At 41.7% G+C, this 27,832-nt stretch overlaps 2 protein-coding genes across 3 annotated transcripts in view; one reads left to right on the top strand and one right to left on the bottom strand.

The window, feature by feature from the left end:
* Window positions 1-11,315, bottom strand: part of fam193b (family with sequence similarity 193 member B) — a 58,307-nt gene extending 46,992 nt beyond the window's left edge. Inside the window, exon 1 of one of the 2 annotated variants that reach the window (XM_034181403.1) lies at window positions 11,007-11,315. In XM_034181403.1, coding sequence (XP_034037294.1) covers window positions 11,007-11,162 — 156 coding nt within the window. In that variant the 5' untranslated portion in view covers window positions 11,163-11,315. The remainder of the gene's footprint in view (window positions 1-11,006) is intronic. The other variant, XM_034181402.1, reaches the window with a different exon arrangement.
* A 3,461-nt stretch (window positions 11,316-14,776) lies between these two features.
* On the top strand, window positions 14,777-26,822 carry LOC117520136 (max dimerization protein 3-like). The gene is made up of 6 exons (XM_034181439.1): window positions 14,777-14,981; window positions 15,514-15,604; window positions 17,374-17,403; window positions 23,273-23,387; window positions 25,311-25,476; window positions 26,684-26,822. Exons 1-6 carry the CDS (start codon window positions 14,912-14,914, stop codon window positions 26,800-26,802), a joined length of 591 nt encoding a protein of 196 aa, XP_034037330.1. The 5' UTR covers window positions 14,777-14,911; the 3' UTR covers window positions 26,803-26,822.
* Window positions 26,823-27,832: the final 1,010 nt, after the last annotated feature.

The raw sequence follows: 27,832 nt of genomic DNA, 5'->3' as shown, positions 1-27,832 counted from the left end.
AAACACCTCCGCTGGAAACCTTAACGGGCAAGTTGGAACATGCCCAAGCTGCTAAACAATTTCTCAGTTACTCACTTGTTGAAAGCCATCAAAAGCCGCCTGAATTTTACAAATGGTTTTCAACACGGAGATGTTTTTCCTGTCGCGGCGCACACAGATTCGCCGAGTCGTCATGGAAATGACGCGGCGAATTTGCGCGCACGTCTTTCATTAAAAAATGTCCTTAAACAGTGGAATGTCCGCATAAAGTCCTCATGCTGGCCTCTTCTGAATCTTCTCTGTTCTCTCACAACGTCCTGGGTGAATTAAGCCTTAAATTAGGATGTTTTCAGGTCAAAACAGGCCAACGACGGCGCGTGGAAGCGCTGCGCGACATCCTGCTCCGTGGGAAGTCCTTACACCGACAGAAACACCCCATAATCTCTCATCAGCTGTTAAACTTTTCACCGAAAACCAGCTTAATTTCTCGAATACTGTCCACTCGGATATTCCTCACAGGTCCAGAAAAATTTTTGATAAAGCAACACACGCCGTCTCGAGCAGCGTGTGAAACAAAGGAATTCAGCCGAGAGGGCTGGACCACATCTCACTCAAGGCCTGCCCACAGGGAAATGACGTCACCGACGCGTGAAAAAACTCACGCATGCGCACGAGCGTTCAAGCCTGATTGGTGTAATCGCACGTCATTCAAATCCATATAGTTAAAAAAAAAAGTGTCGGTTTCTTATCTAATAGACCTCGTACAAATATCTGCTCATTGTGAAATGGATGCCTGCAACACGTTTCAAAAAAGCTGGGACAGTTGTATATTTACCACTGTGTTACATCACCTTTCCTTCTAACAACACTCAATAAGCGTTTGGGAACTGAGGACACTAATTGTTGAAGCTTTGTTGGTAGAATTCTTTCCCATTCTTGCTTGATGTACGACTTCAGTTGTTCAACAGTCCGTGGTCGCCATTGTCGTATTTTGTGCTTCATAATGCGCCACCCATTTTCAATGGGCAACAGGTCTGGACTGCAGGCAGGCCAGTCTAGTACCCGCACTCTTTTACTACAAAGCCACGCTGTTGTAACACGTGCAGAATGTGGCTTGGCATTGACTTGCTGAAATAAGCAGTGACGTCCCTGAAAAAGACATTGCTTGGATGGCAGCATGTGTTGCTCCAAAACCTGGATGTACCTTTCAGCATTGATAGTGCCATCACAGATGTGTAAGTTGCCATGGGCACTAACACACCCCCATACCATCACAGATGCTGGCTTTTGAACTTTGCGCTGGTAACAATCTGGATGGTCTTTTTCCTCTTCGTCCGGAGGACACAACATCCATGATTTCCAAAAACAATTTGAAATGTGGACTCATCAGACCACATCACACTTTTCCACTTTGCGCCTGTCCATTTCAAATGAGCTCGGGCCCAGGGAAGGCGGTGGCATTTCTGTATGTTATTGATGTATGGCTTTGGCTTTGCATGGTAGAGTTTTAACTTGCACTTGTAGATGTAGCGATGAATTGTGTTAATTGACAATGGTTTCTGAAGTGTTCCTGAGCCCACGCTGTAAGATCCTTTACATAATGATGTCAGTTTTTAATGCAGTGCCGCCTGAGGGATCGAAGGTCAAGAACATTCAATGTTGGCTTTCGGCCTTGCTGCTTATGTGTAGAAAGTTCTCCCGATTCTCTGAATCTTCTGATTATATTATGGACTGTAGATGTCATAGGTATTAAAGGCACTGCGCTGCGGTGGTTTGAATCATATTTGTCTAATAGATTACAGTTTGTTCATGTAAATGGGGAATCTTCTTCACAGACTAAAGTTAATTATGGAGTTCCACAAGGTTCTGTGCTAGGACCAATTTTATTCACTTTATACATGCTTCCCTTAGGCAGTATTATTAGACGGTATTGCTTAAGTTTTCATTGTTACGCAGATGATACCCAGCTTTATCTATCCATGAAGCCAGAGGACACACACCAATTAGCTAAACTGCAGGATTGTCTTACAGACATAAAGACATGGATGACCTCTAATTTTCTGCTTTTAAACTCAGATAAAACTGAAGTTATTGTACTTGGCCCCACAAATCTTAGAAACATGGTGTCTAACCAGATCCTTACTCTGGATGGCATTACCCTGACCTCTAGTAATACTGTGAGAAATCTTGGAGTCATTTTTGATCAGGATATGTCATTCAAGGCGCATATTAAACAAATATGTAGGACTGCCTTTTTGCATTTACGCAATATCTCTAAAATCAGAAAGGTCTTGTCTCAGAGTGATGCTGAAAAACTAATTCATGCATTTATTTCCTCTAGGCTGGACTATTGTAATTCATTATTATCAGGTTGTCCTAAAAGTTCCCTAAAAAGCCTTCAGTTAATTCAAAATGCTGCAGCTAGAGTACTGACGGGGACTAGCAGGAGAGAGCATATCTCACCCGTGTTGGCCTCTCTTCATTGGCTTCCTGTTAATTCTAGAATAGAATTTAAAATTCTTCTTCTTACTTATAAGGTTTTGAATAATCAGGTCCCATCTTATCTTAGGGACCTCGTAGTACCATATTACCCCATTAGAGCGCTTCGCTCTCAGACTGCAGGCTTACTCGTAGTTCCTAGGGTTTGCAAGAGTAGAATGGGAGGCAGAGCCTTCAGCTTTCAGGCTCCTCTCCTGTGGAACCAGCTCCCAATTCAGATCAGGGAGACAGATACCCTCTCTACTTTTAAGATTAGGCTTAAAACTTTCCTTTTTGCTAAGGCTTATAGTTAGGGCTGGATCAGGTGACCCTGGACCATCCCTTGGTTATGCTGCTTTAGACGTAGACTGTGGGGGGGTTCCCATGATGCACTGTTTCTTTCTCTTTTTGCTTTGTATGCATCACTCTGCATTTACTCATTAGTGATCGATCTCTGCCCCCCTCCACAGCATGTCTTTTTCCTGGTTCTCTCCCTCTGCCCCAACCAGTCTCAGCAGAAGACTGCCCCTCCCTGAGCCTGGTTCTGCTGGAGGTTTCTTCCTGTTAAAGGGGAGTTTTTCCTTCCCACTGTAGCCAAGTGCTTGCTCACAGGGGGTCGTTTTGACCGTTGGGGTTTTTCATAATTATTGTATGGCCTTGCCTTACAATATAGAGCGCCTTGGGGCAACTGTCTGTTGTGATCTGGCGCTATATAAAAAAAAAGTTGATTGATTGATTGATGATGGAATCTCTAAATACCTTGCAATTGAATGTTGAGAAATATTGTTCTTCAACTGTTGGACTATTTTTTGATGCAGTTGTTCACAAAGTGATGATCCTTGCCCCATCTTTGCTTGTGAACAGCTGAGCCTTTTGGGGATGCTCCTTTTATACCCAATCATGACACTCACCTGTTTCCAATTCGGTGTTCTTTGAGCATTCAACAACTTTACCAGTCTTCTATTGCACCATCCCAACTTTTTTTTAAATGTGTTGCAGGTATCCATTTCAAAATGAGCAAATATTTGCACGAAAACAAAAACGTCTATCAGTTTGAACATTAAATATCTTGTCTCTGTGGTGTATTCAATTGAATATAGGCTGATGAGGATTTGCAAATCATTGCATTCTGTTTTTAATTAACACTTTACACAACATCCCAACTACACTCAACAAAAATATAAACGCAACACTTTTGGTTTTGCTCCCATTTTGTATGAGATGAACTCATAGATCTAAAACTTTTTCCACATACACAATATCACCATGTCCCTCAAATATTGTTCACAAACCAGTCTAAATCTGTGACAGTGAGCACTTCTCCTTTGCTGAGATAATCCATCCCACCTCACAGGTGTGCCATACCAAGATGCTGATTAGACACCATGATTAGTGCACAGGTGTGCCTTAGACTGTCCACAATAAAAGGCCACTCTGAAAGGTGCAGTTTTGTTTATTGGGGGGGGATACCAGTCAGTATCTGGTGTGACCACCATTTGCCTCATGCAGTGCAACACATCTCCTTCGCATAGAGTTGATCAGGTTGTCAATTGTGGCCTGTGGAATGTTGGTCCACTCCTCTTCAATGGCTGTGCGAAGTTGCTGGATATTGGCAGGAACTGGTACACGCTGTCGTATATGCCGGTCCAGAGCATCCCAAACATGCTCAATGGGTGACATGTCCAGTGAGTATGCCAGCCATGCAAGAACTGGGACATTTTCAGCTTCCAAGAATTGTGTACAGATCCTTGCAACATGGGGCCGTGCATTATCCTGCTGCAACATGAGGTTATGTTCTTGGATGTATGGCACAACAATGGGCCTCAGGATCTCGTCACGGTATCTCTGTGCATTCAAAATGCCATCAATAAAATGCACCTGTGTTCTTCGTCCATAACAGATGCCTGCCCATACCATAACCCCACCGCCACCATGAGCTACTCAATCCACAACATTGACATCAGAAAACCGCTCACCCACACGACGCCACACACACTGTCTGCCATCTGCCCTGGACAATGTGAACCGGGATTCATCCGTGAAGAGAACACCTCTCCAACGTGCCAAACGCCAGCGAATGTGAGCATTTGCCCACTCAAGTCGGTTAGGTCGAGACCCCGATGAGGATGACGAGCATGCAGATGAGCTTCCCTGAGACGGTTTCTGACAGTTTGTGCAGAAATTCTTTGGTTATGCAAACCGATTGTTTCAGCAGCTGTCCGAGTGGCTGGTCTCAGACGATCTTGGAGGTGAACATGCTGGATGTGGAGGTCCTGGGCTGGTGTGGTTACACGTGGTCTGCGGTTGTGAGGCTGGTTGGATGTACTGCCAAATTCTCTGAAACGCCTTTGGAGACGGCTTATGGTAGAGAAATGAACATTCAATACACGAGCAACAGCTCTGGTTGACATTCCTGCTGTCAACATGCCAAGTGCACGCTCCCTCAAATCTTGCGACATCTGTGGCATTGTGCTGTGTGATAAAACTGCACCTTTCAGAGTGGCCTTTTATTGTGGGCAGTCTAAGGCACACCTGTGCACTAATCATGGTGTCTAATCAGCATCTTGATATGGCACACCTGTGAGGTGGGATGGATTATCTCAGCAAAGGAGAAGTGCTCACTATCACAGATTTAGACTGGTTTGTGAACAATATTTGAGGGAAATGGTGATATTGTGTATGTGGAAAAAGTTTTAGATCTTTGAGTTCATCTCATACAAAATGGGAGCAAAACCAAAAGTGTTGCATTTATATTTTTGTTGAGTGTACATTGGAATTCAGGTTGTAGAAGTTAAAATAAATCAATATCAGATGGCACACGTTTGATTCGTGGGCTGTGCGCCAAAGATGGCTGTGCGCACAGCCGTTTGTGTGTGTACAATGTTCGTGCAAGACTTCGGACTTGGGAGGTTAGATAGACTAACACAGATAGACTAACACAAATGAAAATCAATTTGTCTCATTCACGGTGCATTGCATATGAGCATTCGAAAACCTAAATTTTGTGATTTTATCATTTTGGCTTATTTTGACCCCCTATCAATATTTAAAAATGTGATTTTTGTTCGTTTCTAAAAAAACTGGGACCAATCTGAAGAAGTCATAAATCACCACCTGCCTGAGTCATTCATTGCTGTGTGGATTCTAAACAATGAGGTTCTAGCAGATCGGGGTATTCAACTCATTCTAGAAAAGTTTGAGGGTGCAGGTTTTCTTTGCAACCACTGACTCCACCAGGTGTTTTCCCTGATTAATATCACTCTGAGCAGATGGAATCAGTTAATCAGTGAAATCACCAGGTGGAGTGGGTGGCTGCAAAGAAAACCTGCACCCTCTGGGCCCTTTCTGGAACGAGTTGAATACCCCTGTTCTAGATGCTATGAAGTACAATAATCAATTTTAACATTGGATACCAGTGCTGCTTCATCATGTATCAGTGAGAATGAAACAGCTTAGATTGAACTAAGCTCTTACTGAGCCAATAGACTCCTAAATCAACACTCCGAATTTAACAGTTTCAAGTTTTCCATCAATTTGCAGCCATCGATTGGGGAAAAACACCATTTTCAGGGGTCGAAATACATTTTTTAGCCTACTTGCACTGGTGCTAGTAACAAAAAAAAAATTACTTGCACCAAAAAAAAGTTCCTTGCACAACCAAGAATCACTACAGTCCCTTTCATACCGGGCCCACTTCGAGATGCTTCTTCCTGTGGCGTCATGACGATGCAGGAATTTCTGCGTCAGGTGCGCGCAGCAGGGGGCAGAGAGGAGGAGAAAACACAGCCTGCAGGTTCTCTGCACAGAGAAATCAGAGTCACAGGTCACAGGAGTGCACAGTCTGGCTACAGCCAAACTGTGCACTCCTGTGACCGCGCGTGTGTGCGAACAAACCGTCCATGAGTAAATGTGGAGATGTCTGGAGTTATACTTCATGTGGACATGTCCTGTCTCTGGCAATCAGTCTGTGAGCAGGACTTATGTCCTTTTTTTTTTTTTAAACACAGTGATGAGAGAGTCTGAGAGGAGAGCAAGGAACTAACAGCCTGCAGCTAGACAGTTTTTTTTTTCACGTGCGCGCACGAACGAATCATCACAGCAACTCGCTCCGTGTGTGAGAGTCATAAAAAGCAGGGAAGATGAAGACAACACACTGGAAATTGCTTTTTCCTTATTTATTCCTTTACTGATTCATTCTACTGGTGCTTATAGTTGATAAAACTTGGATAAAGTTACTTACACCAGTGCTAGTGAAGTATAAAATTATGTGCACCACTCTAATAATACGTGCACAAACTAGCACATGCATGGACGATTTCGAGCCATGATTTTTATCATTAAATAAAAAAATGCCTTTGTCAAAAATCATAAAAAAAACCAAAAGAAAAAAGTGCAACACTGATCTGAATTTATAACTTTAACTCTTAAAGAAAGAGAATGTCCACATGGTCTGGAGAGAAGGTGACAAGAATAATTTCAAAACCCTTTCTGGATAAATGCAGTCATCCTCACTGATCAACGTTCCTTCGGGTCCTGATTATAGACTGTATCAGCATACACTCAGAAGCTTTTCTTTTTGTAACAGTGAGTTTGAGTGGCACTGCAAGGTTTCTTCCGAATAGACTGTGTTTTTTTTGCTGACTTTAAAATCAAGTCACCGTGACACAAAATCACAGTTATGCAATCTTAGTAATCAGTCCACAGTTCACACCATGGAAAAATGTCGAGGACTGATCTAAACGTTAACATGTCGATGCGGCTTTTGGACACTTTAGATATCACAACAATGAGTTACTGACGTGGGCCATGCTAGCTGATGAAGACCACGAAGGCAGTCATTTGTGGTTTAACCACAGAGCAATCCACGTAGCTGCATGATATACGCGGAAATCAGATATTCTGAAATCTGATCGGTGAAGCTGCATATCAAAATCATCGGTCTGATAAGACTCCCCCACCCTGCCTTCTCAAAAAAAAACAAAAAAAACAAAAAAAAAAAAAAAAACCTCATCAGATCTGAACTGATCTCATATATGGCCTTTTAGTAACCCCAATTGACAGAAATCCATCATAGTGATGGAGAACTTTAATCCCTGCAACTTTAAAATCCTTCACTGTCCTTCAAGAGAAGCCTGGCACAGAATTTAGTTGAGTTGTGGGCCCTATGAACTTTTGTCCAACCATGGCAACAGAAAAGTGTTTTGAGTAAAACATGCATCCAATGACTGGTACATTTGAGGGACAAACACCTGTGTACAAGAATAAAAATAAAAAGGCTTTTTTTCATATAACAAGTAGAAAATAGGTGTGAATTTGAATTTGTTTATACGAGAGTTCTTTTTGGCAAGGTGGTGGTGGTGGTGTGTGTGTGTGTGTGTGTCTGTGTGGTGGTGGGGGGGTATTTGGTACAAAGCAGTCCACTTTGCTCCAAAATATAAATAACAAATACACCAAAAGCAAAAATTTCTCAACAATTCCAAATATGTGAGCAGTTAACAGTAACACATCCAGCAACGTCACAAAGACTCAACAATTTTCATGAGACAACCAAGTCAAACAGAAACAACAGAAATCAGGCTTTTTAATTCTCATTACAAATGATCCATCCTCCATCCATTTGCTTCCGCTTTATCCGGAGTCGGGTCGCGGGGGCAGCAGCTCAAGCAAAGCCGTCCAGACCTCGCGATCCACACACACCTCCCCCAGCTCCTCCGGGGGAACCCCAAGGCGTTCCCAAGCCAGCCGAGAGATGTAGTCCCTCCAGCGTGTCCTGGGTCTTCCTCTGGGCCTCCTCCCGATGGGACATGCCCGGAACACCTCTCCAGCGAGGCGTCCAGGGGTCATCGGAAAAGATGCCCGAGCCACCTCAACTGACTCCTTTCAACGTGGAGGAGCAGCGGCTCGACTCCGAGCTCCTCCCGAGTGACCGAGCTCCTCACCCTATCTCTAAGGGAGCGCCCAGCCACCCTGCGGAGGAAACTCATCTCTGTCGCTTGTACTCGCGATCTCGTTCTTTCGGTCATGAGCCAAATCTCATGACCATATGTGAGGATCGGAATGTAGATTGATCGGTAAATCGAGAGCTTTGCCCCCCTACTCAGCTCTCTCTTCACCACGACGGTCCGATACAGCGACCGTATCACTGCAGATGCTGCACCGATCCGTCTATCGATCTCACGCTCCATCCGTCCCTCACTCGTGAACAAGACCCCGAGATACTTAAACTCCTCCACTTGAGGCAAGGACACTTCACCGACCTGAAGAGGGCAAAGCACCTTTTTCCGGTCGAGAACCATGGCCTCGGATTTGGAGGTGCTGATTTTCATCCCGGACGCTTCACACTCGGCTGCAAACTGCCCCAGTGCACGCTGAAGGTCCTGATTTGACGAAGCCAACAGAACCACATCGTCTGCAAACAGCAGAGACGAGATTCTGTGGTTCCTAAACCAGACCCCCTCTACACCCTGGCTGCGCCTAAAAATTCTGTCCATAAAAATAATGAACAGAACCGGTGACAGAGGGCAGCCCTGGCGGAGGCCAACGTATACTGGAAACATATGCAGCTGATAATATCTACATTACTAATCAATTAAACATACAAACTACTAAAAAGTAAAACCTCTTCAGAATGCACCATTTAACAGACAAAATTAGAAAGGCTGTGGACCACCTTACACAAGTTCAGTAAAGATAACTACTATGGTTAGCCTTACGGGAGTTACGTCACTCCAGGATAACCCCTATGGCTGGCCTTTTGTGTGGTTGCAGAATGTGCTTTTACAAAATAAACTAAATCAATCAACAATACTTAAATGACATAAGGCTATGGGGCCATTATTGTAGCAAAAGTATTTGCAAATTAAATGCAATCTGCATTTAATGAAACAAAAGAGATTTTGGCTCTGATAGCCGTTCATTTATAGATACTGCATGCAAATTAGTGCGAGTCCCCGTCTGTGATTGGTGGATGGTCCCAGGGGCGGAAACAAAGCAGTGTGTTTTTTATGCTGTGTGTCAGCATAAACGACACACTGTTGCATCGTTGACTTGGAAAATTGTCTCGTCTTTTCCAGCCTGACATTTGTCTTTTGGACATTTACGGGGCCATTATTGTAGGAAAAAGTATTTGCAAATGTGTATTTTGATCTCTTCCAAGGAACCAGCCAGGCTTAAAACGACAGCAATGAGTGATGTCATTGGTGCTTGTGCCCCCTGGTGGAGGCACACAGACAAGTCTCCACACATACATTGCTGCACGCATTTACAAGTCTAACGCGGCAGAATACATTCACTGGATACACACACAATAAATCAAACCGCTGATTTCGTAATTATGAGAAAAGATCCTGTAATTACGAGATCAGGCTATTTTTTACTTTTTATTTATTTGTGTGTACAGTGGTCCCTCGCTATAACGCGGTTCACCTTTCGCGGCCTTGCAGTTTCACAGATTGTTTTTAGTGCAATTTTGCATGCTTTTTTTTCCCAGCGCATTGTGTTCTGCGTCCTTATCAGACGGGCCAGTCGTGGCACCGGTCGGCATCACCGCGATTGCTCTCACTGCCTCCGATGCGCTTACTGAGTCTGCGGGCTCGGTAAACGCAGCAGCGGGCCACTCACACTGCCCTCCTGTCTGCTGTGCGGAGCTGCGCTAAATCTGGCAACAGGTCCAGAGACTACACTCGCTGTTTTGATGCAGATGTTGACCGCAGCCGCAGAGCTCCGTGGCCATTGAATTTTACAAAATAAGTTAAATCAATCAAGCTATAACTTGTAATAAAATCCAGTGTCAAAATATTTGTGATTTCAAACATCACTGTAAAAACTGAGAATGTCTAAACTTGAAGCCAACCCCTTTGCATGACACTTTAAAAGGGCTTCTGTAAGTTGATACAGAATAAATGACACTTTCGCCATATGTTTAGGAATAACACACATTATTAGCCGATTCACAAGTATTGCACTTTTGACATTAGTTGGACCGCAGAACGTGATAAGAGGCAAGTGCAGGAGTAACTGGGGTCAAAAAACATAACGATCCTCCCCTGAGCGCTAATGATCGCTGCTTCCATAATAAAGCCGTTATCTCTTCCAGCTAGACGCTTAGCTCGCAGCTAACTGGCTGAGTGGCTGTTGTGCACGGCCAACGAGCACGCTTGCAGCACGCTAGCTACACAGCTAGCTTAACGTGAAGCTAAAAATGTTAGCTGGGTGGATGAAGAGTGCTAATTTAAATCCTCGATATGGAGCAACAACAACAGCTACCTGTCCCGGGAAAAATGTCACCTGTCCGGTGGAGCAGTGGGGTTGTGAGGTTTGCCACACTGCCCTAGAAACAAGCCGTCTGCAGGCGACCGTTCTGTTCGCAGACCAAAGCCTATTTATTATTTCTTTAAACTGCAAAGTACACGCCTGCATTTGCAGCGGTTGCATTAACAGTAACAAACCTCTGAACGGGCAAGCGCGCAATAACTTCACCTTTGCAGGATATATCCAAAGAGCACAATGGAGGAGGTTAGCTCGAAGGCTAGCTCGCTGCTAGTAGCTACCTGGGTCGCCCTGGTGGCGGCAGCCAGCCGATCCAGCGCAGCATCTCCGCCGCCAGCCGCGTCGCCCGGAGCCGCTGAGCTCTTCGCCGTGGGCTGCTGTCCGGGAACAAGCTCCTTCTGGACGACCCCCTGCTGCTTGCTTTTCTTCCTTGCCATTATAGCGGCGTCAGTAATACGCCTTGACCAAGTTTGCACCAGTTTCCACTTAATTTTAAGAGCGCACTTTCGTATCTTCTCAGACCTCAAAATGTTCTCGCTCGCTCTCTCCTCCAGTCAAGACAACAGTCAATATGGCGGAGGACTGGCAGCACACTCAGGAGGTCATAGGTTAAAGAGAGAGTGTGGGCAGAGAGGCTTCATTCCGACACGAAGACCGCCGCTGAAAGCTTCGTTAGGCTGTGAAGCCACACGACGCCATATTTAGTGTGAGCAAGCCCCTACTTTCTTTATTGTTCAGTCATTTTCAGCGTCTGGTTACAAACTACTCAGTCATATGGCCGTACACTTACTCTACATGTGATTTTCGGTACACAATTGAATAAATATACAAATGTCTGCTTGTTTACAGAGGCAGAGTTGAGATAAAGGTTTTTTTTTTCTTTACAATGCTCTATTATGTGATGCATAATTTAATTTCACGTTTCATTCTGTGCACATTGTGGGTTGTGTACATAGACTGTATAACATGAATGCATTAATGGTGTGCATAATAATGTATTAAACATTATTGTCGTTGTAATAAATGTCTGGTGGGATGCCTTGTGGGCGGAGTTGAATAATAAAACGTACGATGTGTTCAAATGCTTCGGAAATATTGCGACTACAGCCTACCAGTGAAATGGATGGAATGTTAAATGTGCATGTAGTACTGTTTAATCATTACATTTTAATGATGTGAAATATTAAAGGTTTCCTTGAAAACTGCTTGAATTTTGATTTTGAAATGCTCAGTTGATTAGATATTGACTCACTCATTTACAAAAAGGTTGGCTTCTCCACATGATTCTTGTTTTTTGTTTAATAAGTCATGCAGAAAAACGTAATAAACCAATCAATCAATCTATTTTTTTATATAGCGCCAAATCACAACAAACAGTTGCCCCAAGGCGCTTTATATTGTAAGGCAAGGCCACACAATAATTATGTAAAACCCCAACGGTCAAAACGATCCCCTGTGAGCAAGCACTTGGCTACAGTGGGAAGGAAAAACTCCCTTTTAACAGGAAGAAACCTCCAGCAGAACCAGGCTCAGGGAGGGGCAGTCTTCTGCTGGGACTGGTTGGGGCTGAGGGAGAGAACCAGGAAAAAGACATGCTGTGGAGGGGAGCAGAGATCGATCACTAATGATTAAATGCAGAGTGGTGCATACAGAGCAAAAAGAGAAAGAAACAGTGCATCATGGGAACCCCCATGATAAACACTCAATTATTCTTGATATTATCTGATTGAAACATGTGTTTGTTGAAAAAGTTTGACTCATCCGTGTCAAAATCCAGTATTATGCTTTTATGAACTGGGAGGTCTGTCTTGAAAAGCAGAGGTTTATACTACTATGCACTGAAAATTATGAAAATACTGAATGACTCCCAGGGGCAGATCTAGGTTTCTTATGGGGGGGGGGGGCATGCTCCCCTGGAAAATTTTGAAATTAAGGGTGCATTTTCCTGCAGTCTCAGGCAATTCAAACATGTATTTTGGACATTTGGAACGTATAATTGCTACAATTTTATTAACAAGTTGAGATGGGTGATACATAAAAAAAAAAAAAATCTGTTTCTGACATCAAATGCCACAGTATTGTTTTATACTCTGCATAATGGCCAGGTTCCACACTAACAACCAGGCAGGCAAAGTAGAAAGCTGAAAATAGCACATCATTATTTGGAAATATTAATGAGTCTTCATTGTTCAAGATGTTTTATCCTTCTGGTTCTTAAATAACACAGAGGTGCCTGGGGTGAGCCTGAATGAAGCATTTGACAACATCCTCAGTGTTAAGTTCCCCTTTAATTGCCTGATTTAACTGCCTGATATTAAAAAAGCTGTATACTGCTGCTCTTAAAGTGTAATTTTTTTTAACAGACATTTAAGCATTTCTGAATTTTGAATACTATGGTCAAAGTGTCATGATACAAATCACAAAAAGTATCACAATTTGTGATCTATTCAGTAACACCCCTAGTTAGAGCCTAAATTATCTGATAGTGCTACATGTGTCATCTGCTTTTATTTGCTGTAAAGTTGGTTGGACAAGATGAGCACCCCCTTATATTTTTGCCTCATTTGTAGCCATTGCCCCTATATTTCTCATTGAATTCCTATATTTTCCCCTATATTTTGATCAAGCCCTGCTGGGTGCCCTGCATTCAGAATAGCATGCTTTAAGCTTTTGGCTGGCATGTTGTAATTCATAATTCATTTTATTGTGTGTCTAAATAGGTATATACAAAGTATAATAAAAGCACACATCAATACATTAAAATGATCCAAAATTTAACAGTTGTAAGAACATTAGATTTAAAATCACATCAATGACATTATTATGATTAAGAGATTAAATAGAAGCACACATCATGCCTCAAATAATCTTAGAATTAAAATAACATTCAAATACATTTAAATAACATTTAAATTGAGGTGGTATAATATCTGTAATAATTGGTTTTGAAGGAATTTACATCAGGCGAGAGTACCTTGTGCTCAGGGAGGCTGTTCCACAAACATACAACTCTATTACTAAAACTAAACTTCCTAATATTAAGACGTGATCTTTTCACCTCAACAGTTAGTTCATGACCTTTAAGGCCATTGTACCTTCGTCTAGTAAATACTAGTGGGGTCGACTGCCTCAAAACCATGTAAAATTTTGTACATTTCTATTAGGTCACCCCGAACTCTTCTGTTCTCAAGAGTTGTTAAACCCAATTCCCTTAATCTCTCCTTGTAACTCAAATTTTGCAAACCAGGTACTAATTTGTTTGCACGTCTTTGCACCTTTTCTAGCAACAATTTATCCTTTCCAAAATATGGTGACCATACTTGCATGCAATACTTAAGATGTGGGTGTACATAGCTTTTATACAAAACCAGAAATGACTCTTTGTCAATAAATGTAAATGCTCTCTTGATCATGCCTAGCACACTATTAGCCTTAGCAGCAGCCTTGGCTATATATTTAGAAAAAGACAATTTGTTGGTAACTAATACACCTAAATCTTTCTCCTCACTTAAGCCCCGGTCACAACCCACCGTGCGTTTTTTTTCGCCGTACGTTTTCTGCGGATGCCCCGGCCCCCACGTTTTTGTGCAAACGTGGTGAGGCAGTAGCAAGAGCAAGGAGGGAGTACGTCAATGCACACCCCCCCCCCCCCCCCCCCCCATACTCCTAGTGAATCTGCAGCTCGACCGCAGCGAAAGTTATGCATGCACTAAAACCTCTGCGGCGTGTCTGCGTGCTCCCAAAACCGTAAGGAGGCAGTACTTACAACGTACGGATCTCCAGATTTTGCCCACGTTTTTGAAAGTAGACTGCACGCACGTGCAAGTACAGCGGGTTGTGACCACAGCTTTACAGGATTTAACATGTTGCCGTTCATGAAATATTCATGACATGGATTTTGATGTAATATAGCCATTTAATTTGTGGCGTCCTCTAAGCCCCCCCACCCACCCCCCGCGCGCCCTTAGATCCGCCAGTGACTCCCCTCCTAAAGTAACCACATCGCAATTGCGGAAAACGGAGTTTCCGAGGCTACGTGAAGGCAGCACCAGCGTTGTGGACGTACACAGCAGCTCCGGTGTTTCAGCCTTGACGCTTCTTGCACCACAATAGCTTGTGTTGCCGCTGGTTTATTATAATAATAATAACAGTAATAATAATAATAATATTTTTTAAAGCGTTTAAAATGGAAGCTAGCGTTTGTAACATTCAGGTGCTGCTGCGGGCTGCCGAGTTTTTGGAAAGAAGAGAACGAGGTAACGTCTTTATTGTTGTTTGTCCGCTGTCTGCCGACAGGAGGAGGAAGTTTGTTAGTGTTAAAACAGCAAAATGCACAAAGAACGCGCGTGCAAAACATAACGCACGGACACGATGTGACGCGATTGTGTGAAAATTCGCTATTATTCCGGGTGGAAGGTTGTTGTTGGCGATGTTTGCCGTTTGTCTCATTGACCTACATATCAGGCGCATCTTTGTGCTCAAAGGCGCCAATTCTTTTGCAGTTTGAAATGCAGACGAGCGCTCGTTGCGCTGCACGAAAGCCAGACAGAAAAACTGCAACTTTAATGCAGTATACGGTTACTTAACGTGTACTGTGGAGTATATTAGTGGTTTTAAGTATGTATGCAGGCGTTTTGTTGTCAATACGGTCTGTGCGATGGCGCCAAAATCTGTGTTGGTCCTTAACTTTAGTTCAACTGATATATATGTATTTTTTAACAGTTCTCTGCAGATCATTTCAGTTAACTTTATTTCTGAGGACTGGTTGATCCTGTTGCTTTCTTGCAGAAGCAGAACACGGCTATGCTTCAGTTCCACCTCTGAGTCCAGATCACTGCGACAAGAGCTTCAGACAGAAAAATAGGAAGATTTCTGCCAGGTGAACACATGAACAGATAGAACCCCTGGCAAAAATTATGGAATCACCGGCCTCGGAGGATGTTCATTCAGTTGTTTAATTATGTAGAAAAAAAGATCACAGACATGACACAAAACTAAAGTCATTTCAAATGGCAACTTTCTGGCTTCAAGAAACACTATAAGAAATCAGGAAAAAAAATTTTTGGCAGTCAGTAACGGTTACTTTTTTAGACCAAGCAGAGGGAAAAAATATGGAATCACTCAATTCTGAGGAAAAAATTATGGAATCATGAAAAACAAAAGAACGCTCCAACACATCACTAGTATTTTGTTGCACCACCTCTGGCTTTTATAACAGCTTGCAGTCTCTGAGACATGGACTTAATGAGTGACAAACAGTACTCTTCATCAATCTGGCTCCAACTTTCTCTGATTGCTGTTGCCAGATCAGCTTTGCAGGTTGGAGCCTTGTCATGGACCATTTTCTTCAACTTCCACCAAAGATTTTCAATTGGATTAAGATCCAGACTATTTGCAGGCCATGACATTGACCCTATGTGTCTTTTTGCAAGGAATGTTTTCACAGTTTTTGCTCTATGGCAAGATGCATTACCATCTTGAAAAATGATTTCATCATCCCCAGACATCCTTTCAATTGATGGGATAAGAAAAGTGTCCAAAATATCAACATAGACTTGTGCATTTATTGATGATGTAATGACAGCCATCTCCCCAGTGCCTTTACCTGACATGCAGCTCCATATCATCAATGACTGTGGAAATTCACATGTTCTCTTCAGGCATAAATCTCATTGGAACGGCACCAAACAAAAGTTCCAGCATCATCACCTTGCCCAATGCAGATTCGAGATTCATCACTGAATATGACTTTCATCCAGTCATCCACAGTCCACGATTGCTTTTCCTTAGCCCATTGTAACCTTGTTTTTTTCTGTTTAGGTGTTAATGATGGCTTTCGTTTAGCTTTTCTGTATGTAAATCCCATTTTCTTTAGGCGGTTTCTTACAGTTCAGTCACAGAAGTTGACTCCAGTTTCCTCCCATTCGTTCCTCATTTGTTTTGTTGTGCATTTTCGATTTTTGAGACATATTGCTTTAAGTTTTCTGTCTTGACGCTTTGATGTCTTCCTTGGTCTACCAGTATGTTTGCCTTTAACAACCTTCCCATGTTGTGTGTATTTGGTCCAGAGTTTAGACACAGCTGACTGTGAACAACCAAAATCTTTTGCAACATTGCGTGATATTTTACCCTCTTTTAAGAGTTTGATAATCCTCTCCTTTGTTTCAATTGACATCTCTCGTGTTGGAGCCATGATTAATGTCAGTCCACTTGTGGCAACAGCTCTCCAAGGTGTGATCACTCCTTTTTAGATGCAGACTAACGAGCAGATCTGATTTGATGCAGGTGTTAGTTTTGGGGATGAAAATTTACAGGGTGATTCCATAATTTATTCCTCAGAATTGAGTGAGTCCATATTTTTTTCCCTCTGCTTGGTCTAAAAAAGTAACCGTTACTGACTGCCACAATTATTTTTCCTGATTTCTTAAAGCCAGGGTGTTGCCATTTGAAATGACTTTAGTTTTGTGTCATGTCTGTGATCTGCTATTTTTCTACAAAATTAAATAACTGAATGAACATCCTCCGAGGCCGGTGATTCCATAATTTTTGCCAAGGGTTGTACTTGCCAGGGTGTGGGTGTGAAGACTTTTTCATCAAAGTGCTCTTTTTGCCATCTTTACCTCACAGTGATCATCTCTCTTACTGCAGGTCGGTTCACAATGAGCTGGAAAAAAACAGGTAATTAATATGAAACACTGAGTAAAATAATAAAAACTAGAGCACCACACTCGTAGAGCGCAAACCTCCGCCAACACTAGTTTACGATTCCACAAATTTTTACCTTGGAAAAAAAATTTTCAAGGTCAAAGTCCTGTTAGAAGTGGCTTTTCATAAGCTAAAATATAATACAGGGGGAGGTGATTGTCTAGTGGTTAAAGCGTTGGACTTGAGACCAGAAGATCCTTGGTTCAAATCCCAGCCTAGTTGCTACCGGTGTGTAGTGAACTGCCTTGTATGGCAGCACCCTCACATTGGGGTGAATGTGAGGCATTATTGTAAAAGGCTTTGAGCATCTGATGCAGATGGAAAAGCATTATATGAATGCAGTCCATTTACCCATACAAAATATATATAAAAAGGGCTTTTCAATCTTAAAATCAAATACCTGCTAAATCCACAGGCTCTCAGTCATAAAGCAAAATGTACACCAAATGGGCTTTCAATATTAAATTCAAATGTCCACAAAATCCACAATCCGGATCAGATTCAGATCAAACTTTGTCTGGCAATAGTGAGTGCCAGTCTGCACCTCACTTTCAAATATGAGAGCGATTGGGGCACGTTTGATTAAGATATAATGTCAGTTCTTATCCAATTACATTTTATCCGCAAATCGGTTTAATCGTGTGAGATTTCAGACCGTATAATATTGAGGAAGTGGTGGCAAAATATTCGACCATTTCACATTTGGATGTATTACTCCACGCCCTGACCGGTGTTCTGACGCGATGTCATTCCTGTCGAATGTCATTCCTGTCCTCCATGCAGCTGCGCATGTATGTGCATGCGCAATATTGGCGGGCCGCGGAACTGTTGATTTATGTGATGCAACGCACAATTCAAAAGAACAGCAGCTCGGCGCGCTAGCTGAGAGTGAGAGAAATGGGTGAATTTAAGATACCGTACTAAAGTATTGACGTGGATTCTGATACGGAATTATCATTTCACATTTGGTGGATTTTCACTTTTGATGGATTACTCCGCGCCCTGACCACTGTTGGAGCAACGCTGCCTCGGCACGACGGTAAGCCTCGCTGACCGAATTACCTACAGAAAAATAGACCTTGCAAACAATGGAATTCAATTAGAATGGGAATAACCCCGTTGTGTCTGATGATTTACGGATGTTCATGCTGCAATACGGTCGCAAATTGAGCTTTGAAAAGGAGTTTTATGGCGACGTGTTAGCGGAGCTGCAAAATGGCTGTTTGCGACCATATAACAGCATGAACATCCGCAAATCATCAGACACAACAGGGTTATTCCCCACATATACATTAAATGTGGTTTTCAGTGTTAAAATGAAATAGCCACAAAATCTGTAATCTGGATCGGATCCAAATCAAACTTTGTCAGTCGATAAAAGATACCATCCTACATAACGCTCTCAAATATGAAAGAAATTTGACAGAGTTAAGAATTCTTGAAAATTCGTTCAGTGTTAAAGACAGGGATTTTTCCAAGCTTTTCCCTGACTTTGACCTATGACCTTGAAAATTTAATCAGTTGTTTCCCATCAGAACATGAATCTTCAGTAAAGATTTCGTAATGATATATGGAAAATTGTGGGCTCCAGGCTGTTCATAAACAAACACATCAGGGTGAAAATATAAACCCCCCCCCAACTTCGTTGGCGGAGGTAAAAATAGTTATGCAGATTCCTAGTTCTGGAAAAATAAAGTGAGAGAATAGATGAATGGAGAGCAAGTCCCATGCAGGCCCTGAGGACCATCAGGATGGTGCTGATCCCCACATACACTCAACAAAAATATAAACACAACACTTTTGGTTTTGCTCCCATTTTGTATGAGATGAACTCAAAGATCTAAAACTTTTTCCACATACACAATATCACCATTTCCCTCAAATATTGTTCACAAACCAGTCTAAATCTGTGATAGTGAGCACTTCTCCTTTGTTGAGATAATCCATCCCACCTCACAGGTGTGCCATACCAAGATGCTGATTAGACACCATGATTAGTGCACAGGTGTGCCTTAGACTGTCCACAATAAAAGGCCACTCTGAAAGGTGCAGTTTTATCACACAGCACAATGCCACAGATGTCGCAAGATTTGAGGGAGCGTGCAATTGGCATGCTGACAGCAGGAATGTCAACCAGAGCTGTTGCTCGTGTATTGAATGTTCATGTCTCTACCATAAGCCGTCTCCAAAGGCGTTTCAGAGAATTTGGCAGTACATCCAACCAGCCTCACAACCGCAGACCACGTGTAACCACACCAGCCCAGGACCTTCACATCCAGCATGTTCACCTCCAAGATCGTCTGAGACCAGCCATTCGGACAGCTGCTGAAACAATCGGTTTGCATAACCAAAGAATTTCTGCACAAACTGTCAGAAACTGTCTCAGGGAAGCTCATCTGCATGCTCGTCATCCTCATCGGGGTCTCGACCTGACTCCAGTTTGTCGTCGTAACCGACCTGAGTGGGCAAATGCTCACATTCGCTTGCGTTTGGCACGTTGGAGAGGTGTTCTCTTCACGGATGATGCGAAGGAGATGTGTTACACTGCATGAGGCAAATGGTGGTCACACCAGATACTGACTGGTATCCCCCCCCCAATAAAACAAAACTGCACCTTTCAGAGTGGCCTTTTATTGTGGGCAGTCTAAGGCACACCTGTGCACTAATCATGGTGTCTAATCAGCATCTTGATATGGCACACCTGTGAGGTGGGATGGATTATCTCAGCAAAGGAGAAGTGCTCACTATCACAGATTTAGACTGGTTTGTGAACAATATTTGAGGGAAATGGTGATATTGTGTATGTGGAAAACGTTTTAGATCTTTGAGTTCATCTCATATAAAATGGGAGCAAAACCAAAAGTGTTGCGTTTATATTTTTGTTGAGTATACTTTTGCGGATAGCATATTAGGACTTGCAACTTCTCGTGTCAGTCCTTCAAGATTAGGCCTCCAGCCAAGGACCTGTTTACACTACCTGTGTGGAATGGAATGTTGCAGATTAGGAATCAGTCCCCATTGTGCTGGTTTGTAGTCAAAGCCCTATGCCACAGAGCAGTAAATGTCATGGTAAGCCTGGGGGCCACATTTTGCTGCATCCATGCACCATGGGTACTGGATGGTAGCCACACAGGCAGGCAACTGGTCCCCACATGTCTGCTCTAACCATCTATTTGCCGCAGCCAGGAGGAACATGGGTGTCCGCTTGACCTTCTCCACGAACTGGGGTCCTTAACGCTTAGGCACCTATGTGCCAAATCACGCACAGAGAAACATGCCACATGTCCCAAATGTTGACGTTAATGCTCCTTCACAATGGAAGTGACAGTCATACAAATCCTATGCCACAGAGCCATAAATGTCAAGTGTTTACTATTTGTACACAGAGAAGCACACACAGCTCCAGATCTCCCAGCCAGGTACTAACAGAGCCTGTTCCCCTTCACGTCTGACATTTGAAGTTTGCGCTCAGTCAGCATCCTCAAAAGTGACATATCAAATTTAAACCCTGCAGACTCCTCGTCATCACTGTTCACCACCAGCAACTCACTTTTCAGTTTCCTTGCAGATTATTGGGAAATGTTCATTTGCAATGTCCAACTGCTTCTGGGGGAAATTTTCTAAAAAAAAAAAAAAACCTGGCAAAAACAGTTTGGGGGAAATAAGTTCAAATGACCTAAAGTGGATGCGTATTCAGAGGGAGTCTGACTGGTCTGTCATGTCACAGCACACATCAGCAGCACACCGCATCCTGCACGGCCTTGTTGCAGCAACACCTGCGTCTAGATGTGGCTGCGTTCTATCTGTGGTCAGCTTATTCTTAAACTTCATTATTGTCCCTGTGCAGGTGTCATATTGGTATGTGACATATTTATATTCATGAGTAAATGGTAAATATAGCACTTTTCCATCTGCATCAGCTGCTCAAAGTGCTTTACAATAATGCCCCATATTCACCCCGATGTCTGGGTGCTGTGATACAAGGTACTCGCTACACACTGGGAGCAACTAGGGGATTAAGGACCTTGCCCAAGGGCCCTTAGTGATTTTCCAGTCAGGCTGGGATTTGAACCAAGGATCCTCTGGTCCCAATGCTTAACCACTAGACCATCATTGTGCTGGTCACACTGGTCCCTAGTAGTGTTGAGTGTTTAGTTTGGTTTCCTACAACAGCATTTTAGGGCCACATTGAGGGTTTCTTTTTGTTTGTTTGTTTGTTTGTTTGGGGGTTTTTTTTTAGACTTTGAGAAAAAAGTAATAATATTATGAGAATAAAGTCGTAATTTTATTAGAAAAAACTAATGTTACGAGAATAAAGTCATAATATTATGAGAATAAACTTGTAATTTTACGAGAATAAATACATAATTTTATGAGACAAAAACTAATATTATGAGATAAAACTTGTAATATTACGAGAATAAAGATGTAATTTTATGAGAGAAACACTTGTAATATTACAAGAATAAAGTCATAATATTATGAGAAAAAACTTGTAAATTACGACAATAAAGTCGTAATTTTATGAGAAAAACTAATGTCACGAGAATAAAGTCATAATATTATGAGAATAAACTTGTAATTTTACAAGAATAAAGACGTAATTTTATGAGAAAAACTAATGTCATGAGAATAAAGTCATATTATTATGAGAATAAATGTGTAATTTTACAAGAATAAAGATGTAATTTTATGAGAGAAAAACTGTCACGAGAATAAAGTCATAATATTATGAGAATAAACTTGTAATTTTATGAGAGAAAAACTAATGTTACGAGAATAAAGTCATAATATTATGAGAATAAACTTGTAATTTTACGAGAATAAAGATGTAATTTTATGAGAGAAAACGAATGTTACGAGAATAAAGTCAGAATATTATGAGAATAAACTTGTAATTTTATGAAAATAAAGATGTAATTTTATGAGAAAAACTAATGTTACAAGAATAAAGTTATAATATTATGTTAATAAACTTGTAATTTTACGAGAATAAAGACGTTATTTTTATGAGAGTAAAACTGCATCGCACAACGAGATCTTTGGAGCACTTTGTTAAGATGTACTTCAGTATAGGTTTTCCAAATAAGGAAATACTTCACCTTTTGGCCCATCTGCACCACATTATCATTAGTCTCAGAACTTTGAAAAGAATATGGAAGAAAATGTGTCTATTACGGAGGAGGAACCACACGGACTTCACCTGTAGTTCCGGCAATTTTTAGCTCCTGAAATCACCTCTTTTTGGATGAGGAGATGGTTGGAAGTGGCAGTCTGCAGGGTTATCAATTCTTGTATAAATACAACTTTATTCTCATAATATGATTTTTTTTTTCTCATAAAATGATGACTTTATTCTCATAATATTACGAGTTTTTCTTATAAAACTGCAACTTTATTCTCGTAATATTACAACTTTATTTTTGTAATATTATGAGGTTTCTTTTCATGAAGTCTGGGGAAAAAAAACCCTCAATGTAGCCCTAAAATGCCATCGTAGGTTTCCTGTGTGTGGTTTTTAGCACAATTGATTCGTACACCTGCTTTCCAAACAGAAAATTCCTGATTTGAGAACACCCATGCCCCATTGATGTTTTACACCCGGAGTTGTGTGAGGGAGGGCATCTGGTGTAAAACGGCTTTGCGCACATCTGGGAGGACTTGTACAGTTGCACAATTCCAAATGGGTCTGGGTTCAGTTCTTTCTGATTTGTAAACTTCACCAGATATATATGCATACAGTGTTTAAGGTCCAGCAAAAATCATGATCTCACGGCTATGGAGCTGTTTTATTGTTTGTATTGACAAAGTATGATTGTTGGTGTTTGTTGGTGTTGTGCAGACGAGCTCAGCTGAGGCACTGCCTGGAGCAGCTCAAAAAGCAAGTTCCTCTGTCACCGGACTCGATGAGGAACACCACCCTGAACCTGCTGAGACAAGCTCAGCTTCACATAAAGGTACACGCACCACAGAGTCATGTCCTGCTGCAGTGGGGTGACCTCACATTCTAAATGTAATGGGATTTAAAGGCTTCAGATATCTCCAGGTGAGCCCCAATAACTCGCACGAGTTGGGTGGGTTATCTGAAACCACAAGTTAATTAAGCGGACCAAAAAAAACAAAAAAAAAAACAAAAATTAAAATCAGTTTACTTTGCCATATTACAATAGGTTTGACCATTTGAAGCATGAGTCCTTCCTGGATGGTGATGATTTCTTCATCTAGAGTGGGTTCGGGATCTTGGGCTGCAGGTCAGTGATGAGGGCTTTGTTGCTGTGGAAGTGTGGCGGACGCGTGTAGAAATTCAGGCCCAATCTGAACTGGCAGTAAGGATCTTACTGCCAGTTCAGGATCCAAGAACTTTGAATCGTCAGGAATCTTCCACACAGAATCGTCCACCCTCATCGCTGACCTGCAGCAGCCGGAGGAGGAAGAAGAAATCATTGTCCGCACTGATGATTCCTCCTAAATTTAGGAGGGGGCAGTCTAATTTTTGGGGTCCACAAGTTGGCCGTGCATAAAGCCGAATTGCGACTTACGCGTGCGCAAGTTTACGGGGCTCTCCTGTACATGGGGTTTCATGATGAGCATTGTTAAATTCACAGTTTTAAGCCTGTGCATGTAGGAAGGTATCCCGCCGCTTGTGTCACTAAGGACTAAAAGAACTCATTGATACTTTCGAGACAGAATCTTCAATGTCAAAGATTCAGCTGCCTGGTTCTGATTATTTACAATGTGTTTCCACTGGATCACAGAATTAACCAACCATTCAAATGTTTGCTCATCTAATACCATACCGAGCCGTCAGTGCTGCATGAAACAATTGCAGTAGCTTCTTATGTAAATAGAAAAGAATGATGCCGTGTTTCTACTGAGGTTTTCTTGTCAGCTGTACCGGCTTATCACGGTGAAGAAAGGCAGAGCCAGAAGACGAGGCTTTTGCTTTGCCAGTCAATTTACACTCATGTCTCCACTTACAGCCATGAGCTTTGGGTAATAACCAAAATGGCAAAACTGCGGATACAAGTGGCAAAAATAAGATTCCTTTGTTGGGTATCTGAGCTGGCATCCGGGGACAGTAAGAAGCTCAAATTTCCTGTAGGAACTTTGAGTAGAGCCGGTGTTCTACTCAAATGAGCTAGCTGAGGTGGTTCAGGATCTGGTGAGGATGTACCTGGTTGTCTTCTTAGGAAGGAGGTCTTCCCGGTTACATCCATATGGGAGGAGGCCCCAAAGAAGACCCAGGACATGCTGGAGGGATTATATCTCCCATTTGGCATGGGAATGCCTGTGGATCCCCCAGAAAGAGTTATAAGGGTTGTCCGAGGTTAGGGAAGTGAGGGGGAGCTGCTCAGTATGCTGCCACAAAATTTAATGAAAACAAGTTAAGTAGATTTTGAGTAATTTAGCTAAGAAAGCAAGCCAACAAATGTGTTTATTACCGTAACACTGACCATAAAACAAGTATTGGTGGCTTTGATGACCACCATACTGACGCTTTGGTAACAAACTGACCATTTCATTTGGAAACTACATCTAACGTCAACTAGACTTGCTCCTTATTTTCCCCCATGCATGTAAGATTATTCTCTGTAACACATCCAGCAGGTGGCAGTGTTCACAGATAGGTGCTTATGGTAAATGTATTCATAAGAAAAACAAAGTTGCTTTTTGTGTTGGATGTGGTGCACCAAAGTTAGCCAACATCTAATGAGTTTATTCTCATTATATACCTTTTTATTTTGGAAACTGACAATATGATGGCTTTTATTGCTTTTGAGTTATTGTGTTAAAGAACTGGAGGAAATGGACTCATCTAGAGTGTAAAATGTGTTGCTGTAAAATGTGACTGAAGGGTTTTGTTTGTCTCATGTCTTCAGAAGCTGCAGGAGCAGGACGAGCGAGCCGAGCAGCTGAAGGTCCGCCTGCGCTGGGAGCAGAGGGAGCTGAGGTTCCGGCTGGAGCAGCTGCAAAGAGGCTCAGAGAGGATGAGGAACCACAGTCAGGGATCCACCATGTCCTCTGAGCGGTCAGACTCTGACAGAGGTAAGAATCCAGGCGTGTCTCAGCTGTTTTGGTTTGATAATATACTGAGAAGAAAGTTTGTGGTTGTTTAGCGTTTTCATATCTTGTTTCAGTCTTGGAAAAGGTGAACAGCTTCTTGTTTGATAAAATTTTGGGGGGGGTACCTTGCTTAATCATTCATAAGCTTCTCATGATGATCAGGACAAAATGTCAGCAAAGTTAAAACATATAAAACAGCAGCTTTAAATATCTTGAGTGTTTACTGAGGGTTCAGTGATTGACAGAATAGTCATTAAATGAATTTATCAAGAAAACGTCTCAAACATTTTGTGGATCCAGCTTCAGAAACGTGTCATAGTCATTTGACGGTTTTGACGACTGCCCGTCATGAAACTATTATGGCCATTTTTCAATTTGTTCGTTTTTATTAACCTATGGATTTTTTTTCCCTGACCCAAGCCTGACAACAAAACAGTTTTTTTTTTTTTTTTTTTTGTACAAAACCATTTCATGCCATTAACTGAAAGACAGATATTCAACTGTAATTCCTTAGATCATCTCATGAACACAATTATTTACAATGCTGCAATTTGGTTAGTTTGTTACTAGACGGTAGATAAGGGTTGTTTCATTGAGGCCAATGGGGGTGTGGGGGATTTTTAGGAAAAAAAATGCAAACTTGGATCATGTAGAAACTTTGATTTTTCGACTAATTTAAGATCAAAAATTTTCTATTCTCAGTGGTTAATGAAATAGTGACAGGTGATTTAGTTGGGGGTCAAAGGTCAAAATATGTGTCCCATCATTTCAAGGAAAATGTTTAACAGATGAAGACAGAAAATTAGGGTTGTTGGATAAGAGCAAGATCATCTCACTGGACTTGGCGATTACTCGGGTCTGAGTCGTGAGTGTTTGGCTTTTTTTGCTGTTACCATGGTAACACAAAATATTCCATTGGAGCATTTAGAAAATTTGTATCTTTTAAATTATCTACCAAGAAAATAAAAACTAGACAGAGGAGCATTTGATGAATAATGGAACAAATAATTATTTGAAGGTGTAATTGTATATATTGATCATCAACATCAGTTTCAGTGAAAATTTTCTTTTTTTATTCACTGTTGTATTTTATTCAGCGGCTCAGTATGAACCACGTTACAATGCAGTAAGTTTGCTCATATTGACTTCCACTAATGGATTTTTTTGTTTGTTGGGGGCGGGGTTACAGAGGACGTGGAGGTCGATGTGGAGAGCATCGTGTTTGACTGCGTGGACTCTGAGGGACTGAGCATTGTGCACACCGGTGCAGACCACTGCTACTCCAGCACGGACAAAGCCTGGCTATGACGTCCGCGGGGTCACTCCGACGTGGTTGGAAGGAAAACATTCCAAGAACAGGGAACGAGGGAGAATGTTACTGTACAATAGCACTCAATATTGAAGGAAGGTGTACATTTCCTTTTCAAAACAAGTCCAAGAATAATTGGTATAATATTGGTTCTGAATGGGATGTGTCCATTTGCACTGAGTAAGATCAAATCACTGGGCAGGGATGGATGTCAACGTTATGCTCATCATTTCTGCAATCACCCAATACAATAATGGCGTTTTATTCCAGAGCCATAAATGTTTGTAATTAGAGAAGCATACTGCCCCCCCCCCCCCAAAAAAAAGAATGAATTAACTTATTTTTGAATAGTATGTCTAAAGTGAAATCTGCCTTAAATCAGATATTCATCATTTTACACTTCTCTTTAGCATTAAGTTCATATTCCAGTCATTAAGTCTCAACGTGTAGCCTGCACTTAATCTGTTCAATTTTGCATGATTTCATTATGTATCATTTATTCTTTTATTTCTTGCACAAAATCTCCACACTTTGCACTTGTTTGATCTCAGAATGGTTGTGGGTATTTTAAACTGAGCAGTGAATGAAAACTAGTCATATTTGCACATTAATATCTTAGCATTATGACAAAAAAAAAAAAATCATGAAATGCAGGAATTGGGATGACTTTTGTTTAAGAGCTAACAGAACTCCTTTCAGTCATTGTTAATACTAACCCATGTTTCTGTTGTGTCCTAAGCACTGCTGTGTACTTCATTGCTTCTACAACCCCTGGCAAAAAATTATGGAATCACCGGCCTCGGAGGATGTTCATTCAGTTGTTTAATTTTGTAGAAAAAAAGCAGATCACAGACATGACACAAAACTAAAGTCATTGCAAATGGCAACTTTCTGGCTTTAAGAAACACTATAAGAAATCAAGAAAAAAAAGATAGTGGCAGTCAGTAACGGTTACTTTTTTAGACCAAGCAGAGGAAAAAAATATGGAATCACTCAATTCTGAGGAAAAAATTATGGAATCACCCTGTA

The sequence above is a fragment of the Thalassophryne amazonica genome, chromosome 11 (genome assembly GCF_902500255.1).
Source record: "Thalassophryne amazonica chromosome 11, fThaAma1.1, whole genome shotgun sequence".
Taxonomy (NCBI): domain Eukaryota; kingdom Metazoa; phylum Chordata; class Actinopteri; order Batrachoidiformes; family Batrachoididae; genus Thalassophryne; species Thalassophryne amazonica.
The sequence above is the reverse complement of the archived record's forward strand: the minus strand, read 5'-3'. Positions and strand labels throughout refer to the sequence as shown.

Coding starts and splice junctions, on each gene's coding strand:
- LOC117520136 (XM_034181439.1), top strand. CDS start 14,912: ATGGAAGCTAGCGTTTGTAACATTCAGGTGCTGCTGCGGGCTGCCGAG. Junction 14,982..15,513: donor TTTGGAAAGAAGAGAACGAG/GTAACGTCTTTA, acceptor GCTTTCTTGCAG/AAGCAGAACACGGCTATGCT. Junction 17,404..23,272: donor AATGAGCTGGAAAAAAACAG/GTAATTAATATG, acceptor GGTGTTGTGCAG/ACGAGCTCAGCTGAGGCACT.